The 26,868-nt window shown below is 39.0% G+C and overlaps 1 protein-coding gene across 1 annotated transcript; it reads left to right on the top strand.

The window, feature by feature from the left end:
- The first annotated feature begins 790 nt into the window (after positions 1-790).
- Positions 791-22,125, top strand: uimc1 (ubiquitin interaction motif containing 1). The gene is made up of 23 exons (XM_067608907.1): positions 791-908; positions 1,033-1,072; positions 3,321-3,433; positions 3,636-3,720; positions 4,079-4,197; positions 4,733-4,874; positions 5,025-5,191; positions 6,826-7,617; positions 8,420-8,483; positions 8,588-8,697; positions 9,565-9,686; positions 10,085-10,331; positions 12,384-12,488; positions 12,889-12,944; positions 14,270-14,439; positions 16,130-16,194; positions 16,722-16,836; positions 16,926-17,219; positions 17,627-17,699; positions 17,782-17,884; positions 18,037-18,085; positions 18,958-18,991; positions 20,776-22,125. Exons 1-23 carry the CDS (start codon positions 888-890, stop codon positions 20,957-20,959), a joined length of 3,270 nt encoding a protein of 1,089 aa, XP_067465008.1. The 5' UTR covers positions 791-887; the 3' UTR covers positions 20,960-22,125.
- The last annotated feature ends 4,743 nt before the right edge of the window (positions 22,126-26,868 follow it).

Raw genomic sequence — 26,868 nt, 5'->3', positions numbered from 1 at the left:
TTCTGCTTGAGGTTTCTTCCCGTTAAAGGGGAGTTTTTCCTTACCGCTGTCACCAAGTGCTTGCTCATGGGGGAATTGTTGGGTCTCTGTGAATTAAAGAGTGCAGTCTAGACCTGCTCTATGTGAAAAGTGCCCTGAGATGACTTTTGTTGTGATTTGGCGCTATATAAATAAAATTGAATTGAAATGAATTGAATGATGTGACCTCATTGTTTACATGCATCCCAACTATGGAGGCAGTGGAAACCATAAGGAAACCACTGTCACATGACAACACCCTGAACAATAGAGCCAACCTCAGCCCAGACCAGATTTGTGAACTGCTGAACAACACTTATTTCCAGTACAACAAGGGGGTTTACAGACAAAAGCGTGGCTGTGCTATGGGCTCACCAGTACCTCCCATTAAGGCCAATCTCTTCCTAGAGGAAGTAGAAAGCAGAGCCCTGAACTCCTTCAGAGGAACTTTACCAAGCCACTGGTTTAGATATGTGGATGACACATGGGTTAAAACCCAGGAAGTCCAATGTCCTTGTAACGGAGTATATTTACATTTCTGTATTGGTACTTTTACTTGAGTAGAGGACATGAATACTTCTTTCATCAGTGATAAACGTTTGGTTAAAAACAGTCCGTGAAGGCAGCGTCCAGACATTCTGACAGTCCATTAAGGCATCGTCAAATACGCGCCTTACGTAGCAGTCACGTGATTGCGTCAACAGAAACAAACATGGCGCCGCGAAAGTGAGGAAAACTCCGCTGTGAGTGTTTTAAACTGACATTTGTTCGGTTAATTGTTGTGTTCGGTAGCACTTGAGCATAAAAACAAACAAAAAAATAGCCGCTGTGTTTTTTAATCATACGGTTAATCACACAGGCGACCGGAAATGCGACTTATTGACAGTTTGGTCAGTTTGTTTCCATATCAACCGATGTTCTCGTGCTGTGACCGTTAAATTTCAGCTGATTGATTTAATGTGTTTCCAGTGACTTCTGTTTTCTGATTCAACTGTCTCTAAAACTTTAATGTAGACGTTAGTTAGAGGAAGAGGAGGACACTCTTCATCGTCAGGTAAATACTGCTGAGAGTGGGAAGCTCAGTTTAAAGGACGGGTTCACAATTTTCCAAGTCTGTCTTAAAACAACAGTCAGGAGCTCAAATGAACAGTGAAACCTGTTTTTCTTGCTGTAATCATTCCTCCTGTTCATACTGACCATTAGAAGATCCCTTCATAATGCACTTACAATGGAAGTGATGGAGGACAAAATCCACAGTCCTCCTTCTGTGTAAAAATGTATTTAAAAGTTTATATGAAGCTGATATGAAGCTTCAGCGTCCAGATGAGTCAAATCAAGTAGATATCTTTCAACGTTACAGTCTTTTTAGTGCTAAAGTCCCTCTTTTTGTTACTACATTGAAAGCCTATTTGAAGGGGATCTCTGGGGTCTTAATGAAGTTTATCTGATATGCTTTGGTCAAAATACCACAAGGATCGAGCACCACAGCAGCCTTCTTATCTTGTCCAAACAGCCCTATTCAGAGAGTGTAAATAAACTTAGATTTTGCTGTGATTTAATTGCAATAAAGGGATCAAAAGGATGCTGAAATAACTACGTCATTATGTCTGTTTGTAAAAAGCCTGAATTCATCCTTGGTCAGGTTTTTCAGCAAGACGATAAGCAACAACTTTTAAAATGCTTGTTTTCTGAATGGAGTTCAGATCAATCAGAGCTATGCTAACAATGTAGCTGCTCCATCCACACTCAAAATAACGTCTAACGTCATCTCCGGCATTTAATATGTTTATTATTGATGACAGCAGCTGAAGTGGTGTGTGATTCTGGTGTTAACTTAGCTCTAGCTAGGTTGACAAGCGAGATCGAAGATAAATCCACTCAATCCAAAAAGTTTAAAAAGCAAACTCCTCCCGCCTGTAAACTGCACCGGATCAAAGCAGAATTAGGTGTTTATTCCTTCAGAAGATGAGACAGCAGCAGCCCTTAGCTTAGCTTCCCCCCATGTGACATAAGAAGAGGCATCAAATCTGAATGGCTTGTTGTTGGGTTGTCTTATTCCACAGCTTGTGTGATAGTAGAACATCAGAGACCCAAATACATACTGACAAGCACTAAAAAAGTGAGTTTTTCGTGATATAGCCCCTTTAATAGTCAGTATGAAGAGCACGAATGATTACAGCGAGGAAAACCTCTTTCACTGCTCATATGGACACTTGACTGCTGGTTTAAACAGACTTGAAAAATTGTGAATTTGTCCTTTAAGTTGGAAAATGATTGAGCCTGAGATTTTTTTTCTCCTTTAAAAACTGGAGACTAGATCTGCAACGATTAGTTGATGAATCAATTAGTCAATCAACAGGAGGTCGACATTTTTCACCATTTCCTGACATTTTATAGACCAAACAATTAATCAATAATGAAAATAATATTCAGTATAATAATACCGAAGACCAAACTTTAAACTGTTTCTGTCAACATGTTATTAAGTTCAGTACTGTTGGTTGTTGCCATTTCACTTTATCTGTGTCTTACTGCTCTGCATGACTAATGTCTGCAAAGTTTCTGCTTCATGTGCTGAATATTGGATCTGGTCTTTGTGCTGCTGCATCAGTGTTTGTCTGATGTTTATATTTCCTAATTTATCACTTCATTGATTCCAGAATAGAGCTGCAATTATTGATTTATGAGGTGATCCACATAAAATTAATAGGCAACTTATTTTGATGATTGAATAAACGTTTTAGTCATTTTTTTATTCAAAAATGCCAAGAATTTGCTGGTTTTAGCTTCTCAAATGTGGAAATTTTGTTCTTTTCTTGTCATACATGATGACAAACTGAACGTCTTTGGGTTTTGACTGTTGGTTGGACAAAACAAGACATTTGAAGATGGAACCTTTGACTCTGGGATATTACAACAGGCATTTTTCACTATTTACTGACATTTTATAGACTAAGAAACAAATCAATGAATTGAGAAAATAATCAGCAGATGAATCAATAATGAAAATAATCGTTGCAGCCCTGTTTCACAACATATTGCCAAAGAACTGCCACTGAACATGAGCCAGCTGGCTAACGCTGGCACGTTTACAGATATGTTGCACGTTGTCCTTTTAAATCAAGAAATTAAGTCATTTCCCAACAGTCATGAATTTACTGATACTCCCCAAATCCATCTGACGCTGGCAGGATACAAAACATGCAAGAATCTGAGTGTTGTGAATCTGGATTGAAAGCTTCTGTTATAGGCGGTTTTGAAATGTAACACTGTGAATCTTTTTTTGTGTCTCTGTTGGTCAGTTACTCCGGAGCAGAGCAGGATGGCTCTGAGGAAGCAAATCAACAAGGACGTTCCCTCTGAAAGCCAACAGATGGACGAAGACACTCAGGAGGACGAAGATCTTGACGACAAGGTGAAGAAATGTGAACGTTAGTGAAAATCAGCTGAGAGCAGATTTGATGATTCAACTGTAGCTGATAGTGAATTATTAGGAACATAGTTTGTTGAAGTGTTGTTAATATTTGTGTGTTTATATGCATTTGCTACAAATGGACCAAAAAGATCACTGTCTGGGAAATAACTGCATCTAAACTCACTTTTCTTTGTTTATCCAGGATGAGCTCTCGTCATCTCTTCTGTCATCAGTATCAGCAAGAGGAAAACGCAGGAAGGAGAGAGAACACAAGACAAAATCCAAAGGTTTGTTCACCAGCTAGCCTACAGCTGACTGTGTCTGTTTGCCGTTTGGTGCTGAGCAGGTAGTGTACAGCGGCTTTTTAGAGCTTTCTTTTGAGCTTTCGTTTTCAGCCACAGCTGCCTGCTGTGGCTGAAAACGACGCTATGAGAGCACTGACAGTGAACCAAAACAGTAAAGTTGCAGCCAGACGGATAAACAAGGAGCTGAAGCCCGCTATAAAGCTCCGTAAAGCCTTTAATAAACTTGTACTAATGAAATCACTGAATTATCTAACAAGCAGGATTTTTGTGAATCTGTAATAATAAGTTTGAAACCTGACCTTTGGTTTCTGTTTTGGTTCTGTGTCTGTGTTGTTGTCAGACATGACAGAGGAGGAGATGATGGACTTGGCTCTGCGTCTGAGCGAACAGGAAGCCAGCGTCTCTGCACTCAGGCAGCAGCAAGAGGAAGAGGCCATGATGAAAGCCATCCAAGAGAGTGTGAGTACAGAGTTTTTTCTTTCTTTTCTAGAGGACATGTTGGCTTTTGTGTCAACCAACAACAGTGAACACAACAGAGTTTTAAGGTTATTTTGTTTGTTTTTTACCCCCTTTAGCTTTTAGCAGAGTCACAAATGTCTCAGCATGTCCTACAATAATAGTATCAGGATTTATTAGGAAACTCAGCCTCATTAAACATGTTCTAGGACAGCTTTTATTTTAAAAAATCCAATTTTTTTTAAAGTTTATTGTGTCATTAATGCCAAAAAATATTTACTGATTGTGCAAAACAAAAAAACTTTCTGTGTGTTCTGAGTTTTGAAACTACAGTTCCCATAATACTTTGCGGTGTTGTGGAACTCAACAGCTTGTGAAAGACAAGTCTCTGTCAAAGACACTGACTCATTCTGCTGAGTTTCATCTCCTTTGTGTTTGCTCAGCTGGCTGTTGTGAAGCGTGAGGAGCTGCTGGACCCCGACGTGTTTTCCCTCGTTCTGTGTTCCTGTTTCTGACGTCGTGGTTTTTTCTCTCTCAGATGGTGAGTCAGACACAACCGTGCCCTCCTTCCCAGAGTCACAGCCTGCTCCCTGAAGCCGAGGCCTCGCTCAGACTCTGCTCTCGACGGAAACTCTCGTACTCGAACGGGGAGACGGCGTCCGCATCAGAGGAGAGATCAGGTGAGACGGCGACAAGTAGAATATGATTCTGCTGAAGTATCACAGCAGGAAAAGAAATATTTACTGAAAAGGAAAAAGAATGTGAACTATTTGACTCTTAATCAGATCAACTGAAATTTTGACAACATGCTTTTTTTTAAATATTTGCAGGAACAAAAGGACCAGGAGATGAAAACAATAACAGGAATAAAAAGCGTAAAAGGAAAGAAGGAAGTCCTCTGCTGGAGATGCCGGACTTGTCTCAGACTCAGAATATCTGCTCTCAGGCTTCACCCTGCAGCTCCGAGTCTCCGTCTGTGCTTCTGGACTCACCGCAGGTCAGTCCGACAGATTCCTGACGTCTTACATGACGTTTTACATACAGGTCTACAATTAACGATTGTTGTCAGAGAACAGTACTGGTCATAGTTTATTAGAGTCTAAAGTGGTTCAGTTTAGGGCAAGCTGTTGAAAAATGGGCAATCACCTTTCTCAGAGCCTAAAGTCATGTGTTTAAATCATTATTTTTTTGTGAGACCAACAGTTCAAAACAAAAACAGTGTCAAAATTACGATGATCTAAAACAGAAGAAATGAGCAGATCCTCTCATTCCCCCTTTCCACCAACTGGAACCCAGCGCTGGTGCTGGGATGGTGCCGTTTCGCAGTTGGTTCAAACTCACAAACCTTCGAAGAACCGGTTTGCTTTTTCCACGGGTTAAAGAGCCAAGTCGTTACATAACCGCAAACGTCTCTGGTTTCCTAGAAACACAACATAGTAGGTGGCGGTAATTCACCATAACGCTGGTTGCCACCCGCCTCAAAATGGGGAAAAAGGAGAAGAACTCCAAGCACAACAACAATGGAGGACTACAGAACCATCTATGTACATACGGCACACTGCCTGCTAAATGAACGATTAAGTGTGCCGTTACTAGCAGACTGATCACACTGAAGTATAGTCAAGCAAGACATGACCGTATCACATGACTGACGGCCGTCTCACCCGGTGTTACGCCATATTTGGTGACCCATCGATTTGTGTTACCTGCAGTGTTGGAAGAAGTACTCAGATCAGGCTGTGACTGATATATTAAAATGCTGCTCATGTATTATCTTTTATCTTCTTCCAACACTGCAGGTCACAGAATCTGATGGGTCACCAAATACGATGTAACACCATCCAGCGGCCCCTTCACATCTCTAATCTATCTAAACCTTAATAAAGTGACCTATTAACAGCTTTTAGCCTGACTTAAGATCTCTGCCACAATGGCGTCGATTTGTTTTTGGTTGGTCATGATAATCCCTGACGTAAGCAGTTCTTCCTTCTAGACCAGCAAAGAGTTGGTGCCGCTCTGGAACCAGTTTTCCTGGCTGAGAGCCGGTTCTTTGGCTGTCGAAATGCAAAGAACTGGTTCGAGATTAGGCACCGGCTCTGAACCGGCCCTCCAACTGCTTTGGGTGAAAAAGGGGGAACCGTGGAGAAGTTGGAACCAGCCCATTTTTTGCATTTTTCATAGTTTTTTTTTTTTCTCTTTCGACTGTTTGAGCGGTCGACTAATTTTTTCAGCTTTGATTCAATTTACAATCATATAAAATAGAAAAAAGTAACCAGAGAACGTTTGGCTTCTTGCTTGCTAAATTTATAATTTATTGATCATGAAAATAAGTTTTTATGTCTGTTAATTGAGTAATAATGTCAGCTCTAAAATGTTATTTACCGTGATGAGCCTGAATGAAACCTTACAGTTCACAACCCTGATCCTCCACTCCCCACAAAATAAACAAATTAATACATAATAGAAAAACTAAATAAAAAACCTTTAAAACCTTGGATATTCGTTCTTCTGGCGTTCTGATCGATGCTCCCATGACGATGGTCACCATCCTGTCCTGAAATCCTGTTTTCCAACAAGTATAAAGCTTTGTTGACACCTGTATGTATTCGTTTTCTCTCAACACTGAAACAGAGCTGCGACTCCACCCAGATCGACGACTGTCAGCTCCGTAAATCTCCCATCTTCCCGTCGACCGGCTGCAGAGCCGAGGTTCACGTCCCGCGGCTGAGCCAGAACCTGCTGGAGACCTGCAGAACTTCAGGGTTTGTGTTGTGCTCTCAGGACAGTTCAACCACGACCCAAAAGTCTCCGTCTGCTCAACACAAGAGTCCCACTTTTCCCAAAAGCTCCAGCGACCTCGCTTTGTCCGAGAGCACAGCGCGTCCTAAAAGTCCCGTCTTCTCAGAGACCGCTCAGGGAGACGACGGAGAGGTGGAACCGACTCCGGAGTTTTTTAAAAGTCCAGTATTTGGCAGGAATACTCAGCATGAGAAGCTTCCAAGTGCCTGCAAACCAACCAGTGAAAACTCAGGGTTCATGTTCTCCTCTCAGGAGAGTTTTTCCTCCTCTGGGATGCCCACATCCTGTCGGCCCAAGAGCCCGGTATTCTCAAGAAACACAGGCCTTCCTAAGAACGCCGCCCCCTCAGAGAGATCAGCATTCCCCAAAAGTCCTGTCCCCTCAGAGACTGAGCGAGGACAGGACGGACAGACTGAGCAGAGTCACGGACGCTCTACAAGCCCAGTGTTGTGCAGGACTGAAAGGAGACAAAACATTGATCCTGATGTGCAGGAGAAGTCTGTGACGTCTTCAGCAGCAGAGCTACGAGATTCAAGCAGTGATGAGAATCCATCGACTGGTTCACGTCATCGGTCCAGCAGCTCGAATGAAGGAACCGGAGATCCTGCTCTGTGTCTGAGGCAGGTCAGTCAACATGTGTGTTCTGCTAATTTATTTTGTCAGTTAATCATTTTTTCTATTGCTGCAAAATGTCTTCTTTTCAATCCAAAACCCAAAGATATTCATTTTACTACAGCGAATGACAAACAAAAGCAATAACAACAATTATCACAATAGAGAAGCTTAAACCAGCAAATGTTTTCTCATATTTGTTTAAAAATATAAAACGATTATTATCAGAATAGTTGCAGATTAATCTTGTCAATCAACTAGTTAATTGACTTAATTATTGTCAGGTCAGTGTTGAAGTCAAGCTGATGTTTATTTGTAAAGCCCAATATCACAAATCACAGATTTTTCTTCAGAGGACTTTACAATCTGTACAGAAATTCAACATCCTCTATCCTTAAATCCTCCATTCGAATAAAGAAAAACTCCCCAAAAAACCGTTTTAACAGGGAAAAAAATGGAAGAACTTGGAAGAGCAACAGAGGAGGACGGACAGATGGGATCAATCAATACACAGAGAAGGACGCTAGTTTCAGGCTCTTACTCCAGTTCACTGTGTGTCAAACCCTTCATTCATCATGTCCTTTGTCCACTGAGCTGCAACATGAATCATACGAGTCTTCTGCCTGTATGAGGAGAATGAAACCAAAGTGTCATTTACTGTCCAATATCACCGCTTCGGTGTTTGTCGTAGAAACAGAAGTTCTTGCAGTATTTCCCCTCCATCATCTTCCACGTCCTCACGCAGTCATAACATCCAGACACTTTGTGATTTTCCCTTTTATTTCTGTCTTCTTCTTCTGCTTTTTAAATGTAGGACAAAAAGATGGATCACAGTCAAGACGACAGGTTTAACAAAAGCACCATGAAGTTCAAGTCAGGTAGAGTGAAACATCACATCACACGTCGTCATGTGTTGATCTGTAGCAGATTGTAGTTGCTCAGTGAGTTTCTGTTCTTCACTGACGGTGTTTTCTGGTTTTAGTTGATTCAGAGGAGCTGAAAGAAGCCTCTGGAACGGGAAACCGGAACTCTGAAACCGAGCTGACCAGTGACATGACGCTGCACTGGTCTGACGAGGACGAAGATGTGACAGTAATGATGATGATTTTATTTGTTTTGCGCTTTTCAAGCTACGAGCCTAAATGGCTGTCCAGTGCAGAGAGAGACGACATAAAAGACAGCAAACAGCAAAATACAGTCACAACAGCTGAATATATGGTTACAAATAAAATCATTCAAAAGGTGAAACTGTTAATAACAAACGGTACCACAACAAATCTGTATTATGTGAACAAATAAGGCTAGTTGTCAGATGAGAAGGTGAGTGTATAAAAATGTGTTTTTAAGATGCGGCTTTTTCACCGTCTCATCACCAGAATACGCTCAGAGCTTCAGGGACGACAAGAATTTTAATTTTGCATTTGGACTGTTCAAGTTTATTTATTTTAAAGAATAAGTCTGGCGATATTCAGTATTTTTCTTATTGTCACTTAACCGTCCTGCTGCCAGAAATACTCACTACATACTCACACTGTGGATTCATCCACCGCTGAAAATAGTCCCCAATAAATGCACTATTTCCTCCTGTTTGTTTGGTAAAAACTACAGTGACGGTGTGGCTCACCAATGTTTTTGTTAATAGTTTTTGCACAACACAGAAGAATATCACACAATACTTGATACCAGATCAATTTATTGGGATTTAGAAATATCACCTGATTCATTCTGCAAGTGACACATTTCCCCAGTTATTCACATCATAAAATATAATAACTCAAATACTTCAATACTGTTAAAATATCTTGATGATAAATTTCTCCCTTCAACATCATCCAACCATTGTTATCATTTTATTTACAGTTCAAACAGTCAAATAAATGTGTTACATCACATTGACAGAAGTGTTTTTATCAGGAAGTATTACGCCGTCTTCACTGTTCTTCCCTGCATGTGTTGCAGCCGGTCGGCTCGCCCAGCCCGGTCTTCCCAGGGGAGAGACTCGTTCATGAGGCAGACGGCTCGGCGGCCTCCCTGATTCATGTGACTGCAGCCTCTCCGGGGACGAACGGACCAAACTGCAGGTCAGATCAAATGAACTTCATCACAAGCTGACAACACGCTCAGATAAAGACGTCTGCGTTCACACAGTCGTGTCAAATGAGGTTGAAAACATTTAAGGCGTCTCCGGAACTCTAGTATCGATATTAGGACGGCGTACTCAGGATTCAGAGTTGCACAAAGTTAAAGTTTGCTGCGTTTAGTTTTTGCTGAAATGCAGCTGGTTAATAATCTTTAAGATCTCAATACAGTTGTAACGAAAAAGTTTAGTTTGCCGTATGATTTTCAATATGTGTTACTGTTTGATTTATAAATATATTATTAGCTCTTGTGACAGAACTTGATATATTTGACCAATTAAACTGTTCAATTCATCTGTTCTGTTTTCTCACTGTGACTCTCTGTGTGTGTGTGTTTCCAGCCTGAATCCTCACAGGTGTGTCGACGCGTTCGCTGAGGATCACAGCAGCTCCAACAAACGCATCTCACTCAGACCTTCTACCTCTTCCACATCCGCCTGCCAGCAGCAAGAACCACAGCCAATCAGCAGTCAGGGAGTCAGCAGCGCGTCGTCCCCGCCTGGAGAGCCCGCGGGCCGACCGACAGTTCACTACTACTGGGGGGTTCCCTTCTGTCCACGAGGCCTCGACCCAGACAGCTACACACAGGTGAAGATGTGTTTCACCTCAACACTTATTCTCATAAGAGCTACAAAGTTCTCTGAAGGCTCGCTCTCAAGATTATTAATAATTTATTTGGTTGGAGGGAAAAACAATTTGTAAATCAATCAAGCCAGTTTTCTTGGGTTTCAGCTTCTTGAATATGAGGATTATGTGTTTTATATAATTGTAAACTGAACATCTTTAAATCTTGGCCTGTTATTCACGCAAAAAAAGATATATTTTCAGTGTTTTATAGATTAAAAAAACTCTCCGCACACCTGAATATGTGAGAAAATTAGAAAACATGGTTAGTTATTTAAAAGAAGACAACACATTTTGGATATTTTCTTTACAGACTCCCAAGGGAATGAAATATGATGAATTTAATATTATAATTTAAGATTTTAGGGCTAATTAAGATATTTGTTTGCTAGATTTTGGTCATTCTGGAGCTCAATATCATAAAACTAATCCTTAAATTACACTCCCTTGTTCTGGTGTGCTTGTATCATTAGCATATTTTGTTTTTTTACCTATATTTAATTTATTCCTTGGATAATGTGGTTTTTGGATGATAAATATCTGCAGCTGTTGTGCCCATAAGTTTACATACTCTGGTAGAATTTGTGAAATATCGGCCATATTTTAGAAAAAAAATGACTGATCATGCTGAAAATGTTTGTTTTATTTAGGGATTGTAGTCAGGTGAAGCCATTTATTTTCACATAATTGTGTTTGCCTTCTTTAAATCATAATGATAACTGAAATCACCAAAATGGTCCTGATCAAAATTTTACATCCCTTGAATGTTTGACCTGATAATATACACACACGTTTAAACGGCTGTGAAAGGTAAGTTTCCACACCTGTGACTTGTCTGATTGTAATTAGTGTCTGTGTATAAATAGTTAACGAGTTTCTCAGCTCTTGAGAGACTCCTGCACATTTCATCCAGGGCTACTCTGACTATACTGGATACTGAGCCATGAGGAAAGCAAAACAAAAGGGAGTTGAACTTTATAAACTAGTAAAAGGATATAAAAAGATATCCAAAGATTTGAAAATGCCAATCAGTAGTGTTCAAGCTCTAGTGGAAAATGAAGGATTGTGTTGATACCAAACCATGGACAGGTAGAACAACAAAGATTTCAGCCACAAGTGCCAGGAAAATTCAGGTTGCAAAGAAAAAAACACATGCAAGTTCAGCTGAAAGTTGCATGTTTGGCTGTTTCAAGATGAACAATAAGGAAGTACTTGAACAAAAATACCAAAGAAAAAAGGCGTTACTGTGCCAACGCCACAAAACAGCCCACTTACAATCTGCCAAACAGCAACTACACAAGCCTCTAAACTTCTGGAACAAAGTTATTTGGAGTGATGAGACCAAAATTGAACTTTATGGTCACAACTATAGACACTATGAATGATACATATCTTACAGATTCTGCTAGGGTATGTAAACTAACCCTAACCCTAAACTTATGAGCACAACTGTATGTTCAGATTAGTGCTTCTTTGAACTCATCTACTAGTCTTTTCTATCATTTTTATCCTTCTAAGTGATGTGATGTTACTGCAAAGATTTCTGATAAATTGGCATCTTTTCCCTTTATTTACTTTTTGTCATTTTCTATTTTTGACCTTTGGATAGTTTAGTGTTTATACAGAAGTTGTTGTAACATTTTATGTATAATAACATTGTAAGATTTATAACTAATTATTGTTTTGCCTTTGTTGTCATTTTCTAATCCTTCTTTAGTCTTTATTAAGATGTTTTCTTCACTTTATAGCCTGGATGGTGACGTCGAACACACCGAGATGTAACTAGTAAATATTCCAGACGTTTTCTCACTTTTATTCGTTGTTTTATAGACTAATGGATGATTTTTTAAATAAAGCAGATAACCATGTTTAGTTGCAGCCCTGCAGGAGACAGTAAAATAATCACTGTATTAATTTTGTTTAAATGAGTCTTTTCACTCTTCTTTCACCAAGCGTGTAAATAAGACAAATATAAAATCTAATTTCTCATTTTTCATCCGTCTGTCTGTCCGTCAGGTGATCCTGGCTCAGATGGAGGTGTATGAGAAGAGTCTGAAGCAAGCTCAGAGGTGTCTGCTGAGGAAGGCTGAGTGGGGGGAGGCCGTCCTGCCAGAGCCGGAGGTACGATGATGATGATGATGATCTTCACAATTTAGATGCTGAACCTCTAACAATGTATTTATGGGCTGGGATATCGGACGTTGAATCAGAAGAATCAGGCAAAGTTTCAACTGTGACTTTTTGTAAATCCATCAGTCTCAAACATTTACCAGGAAGTGTCCACTTAGATATTTGTACACACTATGTTTCTCTGTTGTTTTCATACAGAAAAACTTTTAGGTTGATAGTTTGACTCAGTTATGGTGAGATTTTCTTCTCTTAGAAAATGAAATTACATGTTGAGGTTGCTGTGAGCTGAAGACACCAGCGGACGTTAAAGCTGCTTCACGCCTGATGTTAAAAACTGAATCAGTTAAATACAAAGCAAGTCATTTAACAAACATGATTTATTTTCTTCTAGAAATCTCCTTCACCAGAGTCGCCTGCTGAATCACCTCAACAGCTCGTCCCTCGACGGTAAAATATTGGGGTTTTTCTTTTTGTTTTTGTTGCTTAATTGACCACAGTTATTTCAGTCTGTTAGCAGCTGCTGTCAGTTAATATTGTCAAACGAAAAGTCAAGTGGTTTTTATTTTAGCATTCTGGCAGGTTTATTTTCACCAACAAGACGATTCAAAGAGCTTTACATGAAACATAAAAGGCATTAAGAAAAGCAATGCAATATAAAAAGGAGCTGATGATAAAATAAGGTAAAATATAATAAAACATATTAACCCAAAAGAACCCTTTCAATGTTCTGGAAAGTTCCTTATAGCAGCTTTTATCCTTGATTTTAAGTCATGAAGTGACATCTACTGAACATCCCGCTGCAGTCATGTGACAAGGTGTGAATGACATCACTTCCAAAATGGTGGTGTGCCTGGTCAGTACTAGCTAACTAGCTAATTTTAAAAAAGCTTGTTTTTTTGTTACTTAAGGTAAGTTTGCTTTAATAAGACGTCCTGTATTACATTGAACCTGTTCTGATCACATTTCTTGAACAAATTGATATAAAACAAGTTATGACATATATGTTACATTACAGAAATGTGTTCCTCGTGGTTCATTTGCTCTGATTTATATTCCCCATAATTTTCCTTTTAAGGAGAAACAGGTTCTTATGGGTTAAACAGGAGAATAAAAACTATGTTGCAGTGTCAGATAAATAATAACAGTCCTTTAATTTAATAAAAGACAAACATGTCTTTGTTGTTATTTTCCTCTTTGAACACATTTCAGAAACAGATGTCAGTGTAAACTTACTTTATATAACAAGGGTTTTGTCTGCATTAACTGCGCAGTTCTGTGTTTGTGCCACTAGGTGTCGCCAGTTAATCTGAGTATAAAACCAGTCAATCGGACTGAACTACATAGTTCTGAGTTATTAGATAATTTAGAACAGGAGGCTGTTATTCAGAAATAGAAAGTTGTGTTTGTGCATATTTTTGATAATTGAGATTAACAGAATAATTTACTTCATATAGATAATCAGACTGAATCGGGACTTGGTTTAATTAGAGATGTTCGTGGTGATTTATGTCTGAAACCAAACTAAATCTCCTTTCAAACTAAATCACATTTTGTGTGTTTTACGGACAAACAGTTTTCTCCCAGTTTGCTTGACCGTGTCCACACCAGCTGAAGGAGCAGCTTCATGATAAAATATTCACATTTAACAGAAATGAGCATCATTTGAATATGATAAATGTTGTGTCATTAAATTAGATGTTGCAGGTATGTTAAACATCATCTGTGCAGCATCTGAAACGTGATAAACTGTTTTTATTTAATACATTTTTCAGACGAGGTCTCAGACTGAGAGGCAGAAAACTCAGTGAGACAGCTGATTCTCCTCCAGCTGAGACGGAGGAGGAAGACAAGAAGGAAGAGGAAGAGGAGGAAAGAGGAAAAGAAGAGAGGGCTGTAAGAAAAGAAGGAAAGGTGGATACTGATGACTGCGAGGTTTGTCCAGGTACTGAAGCTACTCTCTAATATATTTATTACTTTAAACTTACACATTATGAACTCCAGGAGACATTCTGAGTGTTTATTTATTCCACTTTTCTACAGCTAAGTACTACATTTCCCAGAATGCCTGAGACAGCCTTCAGAGAATGAGGTGAATTAGCTGTAGCTACAATAGAAGACTTTGAGGTCATGTTCTCTGTATTTCAGGGGATGTGGAGGGTTTTAGACGCCATGTTTGTAATTGTTTAATTACAAGTAATTAGTCTGTCAGGATAATTATCAATGACTGTTAGCTTGTGTTTGAAATATCTTGCTTTATGTCAGATAATGTGGCATAAAGAGCCTCAAATAACCTCGTCGCTCTTGTGTGTGTTTAAAGACAGTAGTCACATTCAGTTAAACAAACTAAAGCTGCAGCGATTAGTCGATTGATTGTTTTAGTGGCCAACTTTGAATTGATTGGTTGCCGATATTTAAACTAATCTTCAGCTATTTTTATAATCAATTCATCATTGTTGTTTACTTTTATAGGAAACTTCAAAATTCTCTGATTCCAGCTCCTCAAGTGTATTATTTCTGGTTTCTGGTCTCTGTGACAGTAAACTGAATATCTTTGAGTTGTGGACAAAACAAGACATTTGTCGTCTTGAGTTTTAGGAAACACTGATCGACATGTTTCACCGTATTCTGACATTTAGACGTAGATCAAACAATTAATCAAGAAAAATAATCGACAGATTAATCAAAAATGAAAATAATCTAAATAAAGTTAACGTTGTTTATTGTACATCAGCCCATACGCACATTTTCTTCACGTCTGTTTACATTTTTTGCAACGTTTCTGTGTCTGGACGTTACTGTTTATTCATTTTCTCAACTAAACCAGACAAAGAAAATCCATAGAGTTTATTTTTAAAAAAAAGGATTAAAATCAATGCAGCAGAAGTAGAAATACATTCTTCTTCCTTGTCATAAGTGGCACCTACATTACCCACAATGCAACTCTATCACTGACAGTTTGGTGGGAGATTGGGGTGAGTTATACTGGTGACAGCTGCAGAGGTTTGATAACATCACTTCTTTCTAACTCCTCACCCACAGATTTTATCACTTTTCAAACTTTTCTCGTCTTCAGTCTCGACCAACGTCGACTCAAGTGACATCACCTGAGGCCGTTCATCAGATTTCACACAGCCGCCTCTGTGGACACAAAATACTTCGTAAACAGAAGTTCACCAGTTCAAGAGTTCACCTTTAAATATAAGATCATTAGAGAGAAAGTTGACACTGTGTTATTTGCTCCAGATGTTTCACCATTTAACCACAGCAACGAAAAAATACACTAACAAACAACCAAACAGAGGAACAGCACATTATTTTTTAGTAATTTGTTGTTTTTTGACATTTTATTCTGCATTTTTACTCTTTAGTTTTCCTCTAACTGCTGTTTCATGTTCTGACAGGTGTTTGTTTTTTTACACACATGATGTCTGATAAGATGTTTAAAGTCTTTACATATGATTAACCCCGAGCAGACTTTTATAATTTTACTGTCATGATGGGATGTAGAGCTGTATATGTTCATAATAATAATAATATAATAATGTGCTGTAGTTTCATGTTGAAGTGAAATCCTTCTAACTTTTAACACTTTATTAAAACGGCTGCTCTTGTTTTGTTTTTTTTTACAACAGAGACTCAACTGAGTGACAACGACAGCACGCAAGATCTGCTGATCGCCACCGATGACGGAGCGCTGGTGAGATTTTTTTATTTTTTTATTGAAATTTATTTTGGTCTTTAAATTACACAACTTGAGATACAAGGAAAAGGAAAAAAAAAGGGGAAATTACTCAACATTTCTGTAGAAAACAGAATAAAATGACAAAGATTTTCTACATAAAACAACTTTGCCAGGAATAATAATTTGTGTCTAATATGTTCATATGTCTGAAACCAAACTAAAACTACTTTAAACGAGAGATCTATGATATCAGTCTCATACTGACTCAAACAGCTGCGTCTGGTATTTTAATAAATTACAATTCAGTTCATTTATATCTATGTATTTATTTGTTACATTTTGTTTTACAAAGTTATGAAAGTAGAGATGAAGTGAAGCCTGATCCATGACTGCAAAGAGCGTCATATAAAATACATCTTCAATGAATTTCACACTCTTATCATCTTCTCCTCCTTTTATTTTGAAAACATAACCTCCAGTTTGGATTTCAGTCCGACTGCAGAAAAGAATCAGATGTAAAAACGTCTCCACATGTTGATCAGATTTCCCCACAGCTGCAGCCTAAAAGTCCCGAGCAACCGGAAGTGGAGATGATTCTCCCAGTCGATGCTCCAGCCAGGAATGAGGCACAGGAAGAGGAGGAGATGGAGGTGGATGGTAAGGCCTCATGAATAGAACTGAAAACTTTTTTTTTTATTTTAAAATATATAAATCTAAAAGACGAGTGTATGTTTCTGTGTTTGCAGCTCCAGCGGCCGCAGAGATGGAGGGAAACAAACCTGTCAGCAGCCAAAACATGACGGAGGAGAAGGAGGACAGAGGGGATCCAGATGTGGAGGAGATAAAGGACAGACGGCTTCCAAGGTCGAAGTCTCCTGAACTGGAGCCGGTCGTCGTCCCTCAGAGCACCAAAACCAACGTCGACTGTCCCATCTGTCAGAGATCCTTCCCCGCAACAGAGATAGAGATGCACGCGGCGTACTGCGACGGAGAGGTGGCCGTCATGGACGAGAAGAGACCCGAGGCCGACTGTTACCGAGGTGAAAAACTTTATTTTCCTTAAGTACAAGACACTTAAGCTGTGAACTGCACAGGCGCAGGTTTGGCTCTGTAATTGATATGGACGTCTTTGGTCATACAGACACATAAAGAGATGATCCTGTTAAAATGTTTTATTCATTCAACATGTATTTACTCTTATAACTTAGCCATAACTCATGTGAAATGGATTTTTCTATAGTTAGATAGTTAGCAGAGCTGGTAACCACTTCCAACGTGCTGCACTTTATTCTGTAAATGTATTAATGAAGCAGCTTCAACCTGCATCACTAAAAACAAAATACAGCTGATTCTGGTAGGAATTAAGGGTGTAAACGAGCACATTATTCCGATATCACCCCGTGTTGTGTTAAAGCTTTAAAATGACGCCCTTCTTTCCACTTTCTAGTGTCTTTGAAGCCTCGTAGGAAGAGAACAAGGAGAGCAGCCGAGGAGCCGACTGACCCGTCTGACGCTGGCGGGTGAATATGTTCGACCTTCTCAGATTTAACTGCAGCAGCTCAGTGTTTGTCAGTCTGATTTCATTACATTTATTTTTCACAGGAACCAAGAGAAATGTTTCATCTGTCAGAAAGCCGTTCCTCTGAGAGACTACGGCCGACACACTGAGCTCTGCATCCAACAGCAGGCGCCAAAGACTGCAGCGGTGAGTCTTGTTACACGCTGAACAACAACTGAGCTTTTATCCTGAAACCAGAGAGAAACTAAAGCACAGAATGACACGACTCAAAACTCCTTCCACATGATTTTATCCCCTTTTTAATAATAACTTTGTTTTCTGTATTTCTGACCTTCCAGAAGGGAAATCTGCTGTCGGCTCTGCAGAAAACAGAGAGAGGAGATTCAGGTGAGACTGAAAGCAGCGCCAACATTACAGCTGCAACTGTTAATCGATTAGCGGATTGGCAGAAAATTAATCAGCAACTATTTTCATAATTGAATAAATGTTTTAGTCCCCAAAAACTGTCAGAACCACAGAGACTTTTTAGCTCCAAGACAAAGTATCACAAAGATAAATTTAAAAAAAAAAAATAAACTCACCACTTTGTGAGAAATTTGGGTCTGTTAATAGATGAATAATCACTACGGGAGGATGTTTCCTTCTTCTGTTCTACTGTGAAATCTTGTTTTTGTGTCTGACATTGAGGAGAAACCTGCTGCTGTCTGGAGATGAGCTGCAGGAACAAACGAACCTAAGAAACGTTGATCTGACTACAAATCACATAATAATAACAATAAAAACACCCAGAACATGACCAACAGTCATCTGACAGCATTACTGACAGAAGATAAAGTCAGACGCACTGACAGGGCAGAGCTGCACATTTAAAATGACCGATCACAGGAGATTTTCATTAGATCTTATCTATTTACTGTCAAATTAGAAATGCTAATCGTTTAGAGCTGAAACTAACAATTATTTTCTTGATTTATCAGTTAATTGTTCGGTGTATAAAACATCTGAAAACTAAAAAAGATACAAGTTGACATCTTGTCTGGTTTGATATTGAATTTACTATCAAATAAGAAAAGCAGTATATCCTCATGAATGACTGCTGGAACTGAGAAACACGAGTTTGACATTCTTGATTTAAAAATGACTGAAATGATTGACGCGATCAGATCAACGTCCAGACGTTTCACAACCTCCGAATAAAAGGTTTCAAACTGTCGTCTGATTGATGTTTTACTGACATGTTGTTGTTCTGTTGTTCACAGAGGCCGGTCCGTCTGGATCCAGACTCCAGCCGGGGTGAGTACGCTAAAGCTTCAGCATCAATCATTAAACTATAGCTGTGTTTTGTTTTAGGGTTGTTGTTTTTTTGTTTGTTTTTAACAGAAAATTTTTGAATCCAAACTTCATTGACTTCTTCAGTAGAAATGCACATTAAAAAAAAAACATAACTTCAAAACATTAGGGCTGTAGTCTGCTGGTCGACTAGTTGGTCGATATCATAGACTGTATAAAAATATGGACGTAGTTACCGTGACGTCACCCGTTGGTTTCTGAAGAGCGGTTTTGAAGCTCAAAGTGAGCCTCTCCGGCCGTCGCCATCTTGGCAGTGCGTGACGCTGCCTAACTCCCAGCCAATCAAAAATGGGCAAAGAGGCGGGCCAAATGGCTGAAACAAGCCACCTAGCGGCTGGCGGACCTGTCACTCAAAGCAGCCATGTCCTTTATTATGCAGAACTTTACAGCTTAATGAAATTTAAACGGGTGAGTTATAAAAAAAATCACCCCCCGTACAGTTGTCATGAAAGAGGAAAGAGACCTAAACCGTTTTTTGTACCAGGCTGTAAACATGTTTATTTCTGCTGTAAAGTTGGGCATTTTAACATGGAGGTCTATGGGGAATGACTCGCTTTTGATGCCTCAAGTGGCCATTCAAGGAACTTCCACATTGGCTTCATTTTACAGCCTCAGAGGTTGCCGCTTGGTCGATATGCTCTCGTCCGAAACCAAATTCTCATTGGTCGAATAATCTCCGTGTTATTTTCATAAGGAGAAAAGTGCTACATCAACAGCTTTCCAGGATTAATCCATTATTTCCTGCGGCGGGAGGGACAGACTAACAAATTACCTGTGAAAACAACGGGGGTGTATTCAAGATGAAAAGGTTAGTAGTAAGTTGTCAGTCTGGCAGTAAATGTACAGTACAGACTACAGTGTGTCAGTTAATAAATGCTAAAAAGTCACGTCTGTTGTTTCCCCAAATGCTGGAAAAGTAAAGGGGGTTAGCTCCAAAGTTAGCAACAATGGGTTAGCATAACCTGAAGATGCTAAACAGCGAAATACAGAACAGAGAAATGTGTGGCTGCCGAGTTTACTTTACTCACACACACACACACACTTACACACACACCTGCGCGCGCGGCTAATCGATTAATTGAAGATTATGTACGATTTTAGTCGACCAAGATTTTCTTTGGTTGACTACAGCCCTACAAAACACAAATCACTCAAAAAATACCAAATTTAAACATTTTTTAACAAGTGTAAATCATTTTTCTTTCTTTCATGTCACTGTGAATTAAATACTTTTGGTTTCTTGGTTTAAAGACGTTTATTTATTTTTTGACATTTTACATACTTGATGATTAATTGATCATGAAAGTAGTCATTAGTTGCAGCCCTCAATCAATCTGTTGTTGATTTTAAAAAATTAATCATATCGTCTAAAATGTCAGCAAGTAGTCAAAAATGTTGTAAGTTGCAAGAGCTCAAAGTGACGTCTTCAAATTACTCATTCAGTCAAAAACCCCAAAATATTCAGTTTACATTGATGATAAACAGAGAAAAGCAGCAATTTGAGAAACTGCAATCAAAGAATATTTTGTATGCTGCTTATTAAATTACTTAAAATCATTCGACTAAAGCCCTTTTTAAAGATGCACCTCGTTATGTTAATATAACTTTTATTTGTATACAAGAAAACTCAGAGCACCAAAGGAGCTTTCATTTAATTCCAGTTTGGTTGAGTTCTTTCAGTTTTAACTGTTGTGGATTTGTGTTCTCGTACGTTTGTTTACTTTTAGAGATGTCATTGATCTGCGGGATGACGATGATGATGAGGAGGAGGAGGGTGGAGGTACAGGATCACGGTTCAGGATCAGCAACTCTCCCATCAGATCCTTCACTCCGATCTCAGAGGCCACCGGCTGCCTTATCGACTTCAAAAAACAGCAGCAAGCCAAGAAGCCGAGCCAAAGACGAAGATGAGGACGGTTTTCTGACGAGAGCTGGAAAAAAAAAAAACTGGAACCCAGAGCCTTAAAAAACTGCAGAACTATCAGAAAGAACTTGATGTCACATTTTGAATATTCATGCAGGTAAACTAACAAACTGTACTTAAAGCGCAGAGGAAACATCATTACGCCACTAAATATTTTCTGTATTTATGTTTGTCGATGTTGAAGGTGTTTCCGACTACCTCCTCATGTGTTGAAACGTTTCCTTTTTGTTACTGTTACGTTTATTTAATGTCTGTCTGACAGAATGATTTGACTCCACAGTTAAAATACAGCGATACGTCTCAACCCGTCATCACATCCATACAAAGTTCACTGACACGTCAGCTGTGAATATGAGAAGTAAAGTTATTGTTTACTCTTCGGTCCAGACCAGATGGACTCCTGATCCCCAAAGGATGAATCCTACCGAGCTCGATGATCCTGACTCTTCCTTTAGCGCCACCTTCAGGTCAAAAATGTACCTTTGTACGACACTAGTGAACTAATATGAAGAATACTAATGTTTAGCATTAAATGTAAACAATCAACATTAAAATGTTGTATAAACATCCTAAAAATGGAATTTTGCCTTGCTAACAATACATGTTTACACGCTGATTTATGTAATGCTAAATGCTAACTCTCAGATTTTTTTCAATGATTCAAATAGTTCAGATGTTTCGCTCGTTGACTGAAAAACTAACGAGCCAATCAGAGTTTTGTAGGCGGGATTAAGAATGTTAACTTCCTGTTCCAAAGCCGGAAGAACAAAAACGTGCAAGAATTGGACGCAGAAGTAGATTTACAGACAAAATGACAACAAAAATAACCTTCAGCGGACATCAGATTGAATTATTAATTATTATATTTGCATGTGAACATTTATTCAACGGTTTTAATCGTAATTAGTGTTAAAGCCTCAACGGTGCTGCAAGTTCAGGCTTATAAATCAGGAAAAATTAAAAATTCGATTTTCTTTCCAGATTATTAACATGAAACACAAACAACAGTTGAAAGAGCGAGCATGAGAGGAGCTACAACAAACTAAACGGGTTGGAAAGTTAACTAAAGGTCCGTCTGTTCAGCACAAATCTGTCCGGATTACAGAAAACTCAGAATATAACTTTCTAATCAAAGCCTCCATCTGAAACACTGTTGTCATCCTTTGTCTTGTTTCCTGACAAATATTAACATTTATCAGCACTTAAAGAGTAAACAAAACCATTCCCCTTTAAGATCTGTTGGTGTTTTTCAGGCACCACATCTCTTGTTCTTAGTTCTACTTGAGCACATAGTATGTGGAAGGAAGTGTGACACATTCAAAGCCTGAAAACTGGAAACTTCCCCATTTTAACATCATGATCATTGCAGCACATTGAGAAAGAGTTCTGCTTTGTCCCACTGAAAGTGAACGTCGCAGAGAATATCGCAGCTTTAACATGTTTTAGGGATGTGAGTTTGTAAAATCCTGTATGAAAACTTCATCATAGACCGTTTTTATGACCATTTGACCAAAAAAACACACACACTGGGAGATGCACTGTAAAAAAAAAAAAATGAAATAAAATAATTTCTTGCAAAGTTAATGGAGATACAATAGAGTTGTTTTGAGTGTATGCTCAGAATATCATCCTTGAATACTGAATCAGCACCTTAAATTTAAATGTGTCTTGTTTTCACAGCTGAAACAATGAACTTCAGTTTGACATTATTTTGTCCCTTTTTTAACCTGTTGATGGATACATAAAAGTGTTTATATGTCATATCTTTAGCATTGGTGCAACAGGTTGGTATTATTACATTTTTCTGTCAAATAGACAGCCTGAGGTTTGTATTTCCACTGAAACTTAAGCAATGCAGCGATGAGCCCACTTTTGTTTTGTAAGATTGTGACACAATATTTAGTTACACCATAGGAGGAAAAACTGTCACTAGGGTCAAGTTTAAATGAAGCTGTTTATCCAGCTGTCGGCTATATATTATATATATTCTGCAGCATGATGAGTTTGAGGTACTTGTACTTTCCTTGAGTATTTCCATGTGATGCTACTTTATACTTCCACTCCACTACATTTCAGAGGGAAATATTGTACTTTCTACTCCACTACATTTATTTGACAGCTTTAGTTACTTTTCAGATGAAGATTTGACACAATGGATAATATAACAAGCTTTTAAAATACAACACATTGTTAAGATGAAAAAGCAGTGTGTAGTCGGGGCAAGCGGCAACATCTGGGGCTGAAATATGAAGCCGATGCTGAAGTGCCAAAAACTGCAGTTCTTCAAATGGCCACATGAGGCTCCAAAAGTGAGTCAATCCCCAGAGACCCCCATGTTAACCTTACAGCAGAAATAAACATGTTTATAGCCTGGTGCAAAAAACAGTTTTAGCTAATTTCCTTGTTCATGACAACTGCACGGGGGGTGAATTTTTATATAACGCATCCATTTAAGCCGTAAAGTTATGCATGGTCGTGGACGTGGCCGCTTTGCGTGACAGGTCTCCAGCTGCTAGGTAGCTTGTCTCACCTGCAAGGCCTCATTCTGCCGCCTCAGCTCCACTTCTTTGCCCATTTTGGATTAGCTGGGTGTCAGACACTTACAGGCCAAAGTTAAACCTTCAAATTGCTGGATTCAAACAACAGTTCACAACCAGAGATATTCACTATCCTATCATAAGACAAAGGAAACCAACATATCCTCCACTGAGAAGCCAGAATTATGTAATGTTTGGCATGTTTATCATCCAAATGAGTCAAATCAAGTAGATATCTTTCAACGTTACAGTCTTTTTAGTGCCAAAGTTCCTCTTTTTATTATTATACTTCCACCACAGCTCAACAGGGAAACACAAAGAGGGAATTTGATGCTAAAAAGACTGTAAATGTGTCAGATATCCACTTGATATGACTAATTCAGACTGCTGAAGTCTCATATAAGCTTCACATCAACTTTTAAATGACTGTGTGGACACACTGTGGATTTTGGCCTCCATCACTTCCATTGAAAGCACATTTGAAGGATCTTTTAATATCCAGTATGAACAGGAGGAATGATTACAGCGAGGAAAACCTATTTCACTGTTCATATGGACAAAGATGAGCTCTCAGACTCTTTCTTGCTCAGTAAGGAAGTTGACTTTCAGGTACGAGGCTTCATTCTGCCTCCTCAGCTCCACTTCTTTGCCTGTTTTGGATTAGCCGGGAGTCAGACACTGCCAAGATGGCGACGGCCAGAGCTGCCCACTTTGAACTTCAAAACCACTCTTCAGAAACCAATGTGTGACGTCACAGTGGCTTTGTCCATATATTTACAGTCTATGAGTCGGGGTCATGTTTCAGATGTCTATGAGTTGTTAACAGCTCCACCAAATAGTGTTTTTTCCCTCTAAACTTCTCACATGCTTTCATTTCAATAAATGTTCAAATGATCCAATATTTCACCAAAAATCAAAGATTAGAGAAAAAGTCCAAAAACTGAAAACAGATTTGTGTATCAGAACTTTGTTTTTTTCTTCTTTCCTCTCCCATTAATCATCTCACGACCGCTCAGATTTATCTGCTGACCCTTTGGAGGGCCCCAACCCCTAGGTTGGGAACCACTGGACTAAACTAGCTAACTGTATATAAAGTAGTGTAAACTAGCTCCACCTCCAGCAGCTACAACAGTAACATGCTGCTCTAACACTGATGCTTCACTATTAATGATATAATAATATATCAGTCAGAGGGAACAAACCATTACTTTTACTGCAATACTTTAACTACATCAAGCTCATAATACTTATGTACTTTTACTGCAATACTTTAACTACATCAAGCTCATAATACTTATGTACTTTTACTGCAATACTTTAACTACATCAAGCTCATAATACTTATGTACTTTTACTTAAGCAGGATGGAAAAAAAAGTATAATGTTGCAATGAGAAGACATTCTGAATCTTGTGATATCGCGTACTGTCCTCCCTTTCTTATCGTACCTGTAGGAGGGAGGTGCGGCTGCAACTTTCAGCCTGGAAATACCAAAGCGCCTGGATGACCCCCCCTTAGTGACCTTGGTGTCTGTCAGTTCCACCACAGTTTTTGTTAACCATGTAACTGACCAAATAATGGAAAGAAAGACAGCATTTGAAATGTTATTGGTGATTCCTTAGGCGTAGACATACTACAAAATTCTCTGTACATTCCTCTGTTGTTCGGAAATCCCTTCATGTATTCACTTGTGATGTTGTGTGTTTTCTCCAGAGCTCTGTACTTTAGCTCAAGGTGATCTTTATGATCCATAAGGGGCGATTTGTTGCACAGCCAGCAGTAAATAAATACAATCAACAACACACACCAACCTACACTCAAACAAATTACACAAAAAAACACAAAAGATTTACATAATACAGTTCAAAAAGCCAATGACAGCAGGGACAAATGAGTGTTTAAGTCTATTGGACGTGAATCTTAATAAATTTAACCTTTAAGTCTGCTCCAACGCCTCTGATCCCTGCAGGTTGCAGAATCATAGAGATCAATATGGGTACTTTTACTTAAGTAAAGGATCTAGATACTTATTCCACTACTGTTACTAATTAAACTTAAAGATATACAGCGTCTGAACAGCAGTGATGCTGTGTGACTGAAGTCAGAGGGTGAAGATAATAAAGTGACTAAAGCCTTTACCCACCTGTAACTCCGTCCACACTATTTCCTGTCTCAGCTGCTTCACACCACAGTATCTGATTAAAATGTACCTCTTCAATTCTAATCTGATCTGAAATTTTGTTGTCATGTTTAGTGGAGAAAGGCACTGCACCCCGACAGATAAACAGCAACATGTTGATTTTACTCTTCAGCCTTTGTGTGGAAGAAACAAACATTATTAAATTAGGTTAATTAGTGAGTTATATTTGGGCAGAGAGCCAGGCTAACTGTTTCCCCTTGTCTCATTTTGTCATTCCAGTCAGAAGACATGCATCTCTGAGGTCATGAAAATATGTTTAAAGACTTAAAGGACGGGTTCACAAATTTTCAAGTGTGTCTTAAAACAACAGTCAGGAGCCCAAATGAACAGTGAAACGTGTTTTTCTTGCTGTAATCATTCCTCCTGTTCATACTGACCATTAGAAGATCCCTTCATAATGCACTTACAATGGAAGTGATGGAGGACAAAATCCACAGTCCTCCTTCTGTGCAAAAATGCATTTAAAAGTTTATCTGAAGCTAATATGAAGCTTCAGCGTCCAAATGAGTCAAATCAAGTAGATATCTTTCAACGTTACAGTCTTTTTAGTGCCAAAGTTCCTCTTTTTGTTACTAAATCCACCACAGCTCAACAGGGAAACACAAAGAGTGAATTTGATGCTAAAAAGACTGTAAATGTGTCAGATATCCACTTGATATGAATAACTCAGACTGCTGAAGCCTCATATAAGCTTCATATCAACTTTAAAATGACTGTGTGGACACACTGTGGATTTTGGCCTCCATCACTTCCATTGAAGCACATTTGAAGGATCTTTTAATATCCAGTATGAACAGGAGGAATGATTACAGCGAGGAAAACCTCTTTCAGTGTTCATATGGACACCTGACTGCTGTTTTAAGACATGCTTGAAAAACGGTTCTTTAAGGTGACAACAATGTGGGTGAACTGATCCAGGACAGAAACGCTCCGCACGCGTCTTTTACGCGCAGAGAGTCACCTGCTTCCGCTAAACCGGCTCTAAACCACTCATGTTTATTCTAAGAACTCCATCATGACCACTGTGTCCGAGTCGTCTCAGTTTCTGTTTATTACATGCTGTTGGTTTAACTGTCCGTTTGTTTCGTGGAATCAGCTGTTTCGGTACGTGCCGCCGCGCGCGAACCTGACAACTGCCTCCGACATCCTGTCAGCTCAGA

Source organism: Thunnus thynnus, chromosome 13 (assembly GCF_963924715.1).
Source record: "Thunnus thynnus chromosome 13, fThuThy2.1, whole genome shotgun sequence".
NCBI classification, from domain to species: Eukaryota; Metazoa; Chordata; class Actinopteri; order Scombriformes; family Scombridae; genus Thunnus; species Thunnus thynnus.
Note: the sequence above shows the minus strand (reverse complement) of the source record. Positions and strands in the feature narration are given on the sequence as shown.

Excerpts from the sequence above, each read along its gene's own strand:
- uimc1 (XM_067608907.1), top strand. The coding sequence starts at position 888 with ATGCGACTTATTGACAGTTTG. Across the intron at positions 12,489-12,888 it reads CCGTCCTGCCAGAGCCGGAG|AAATCTCCTTCACCAGAGTC; the intron begins GTACGATGATGA and ends ATTTTCTTCTAG. Across the intron at positions 16,837-16,925 it reads GGAGGAGATGGAGGTGGATG|CTCCAGCGGCCGCAGAGATG; the intron begins GTAAGGCCTCAT and ends CTGTGTTTGCAG.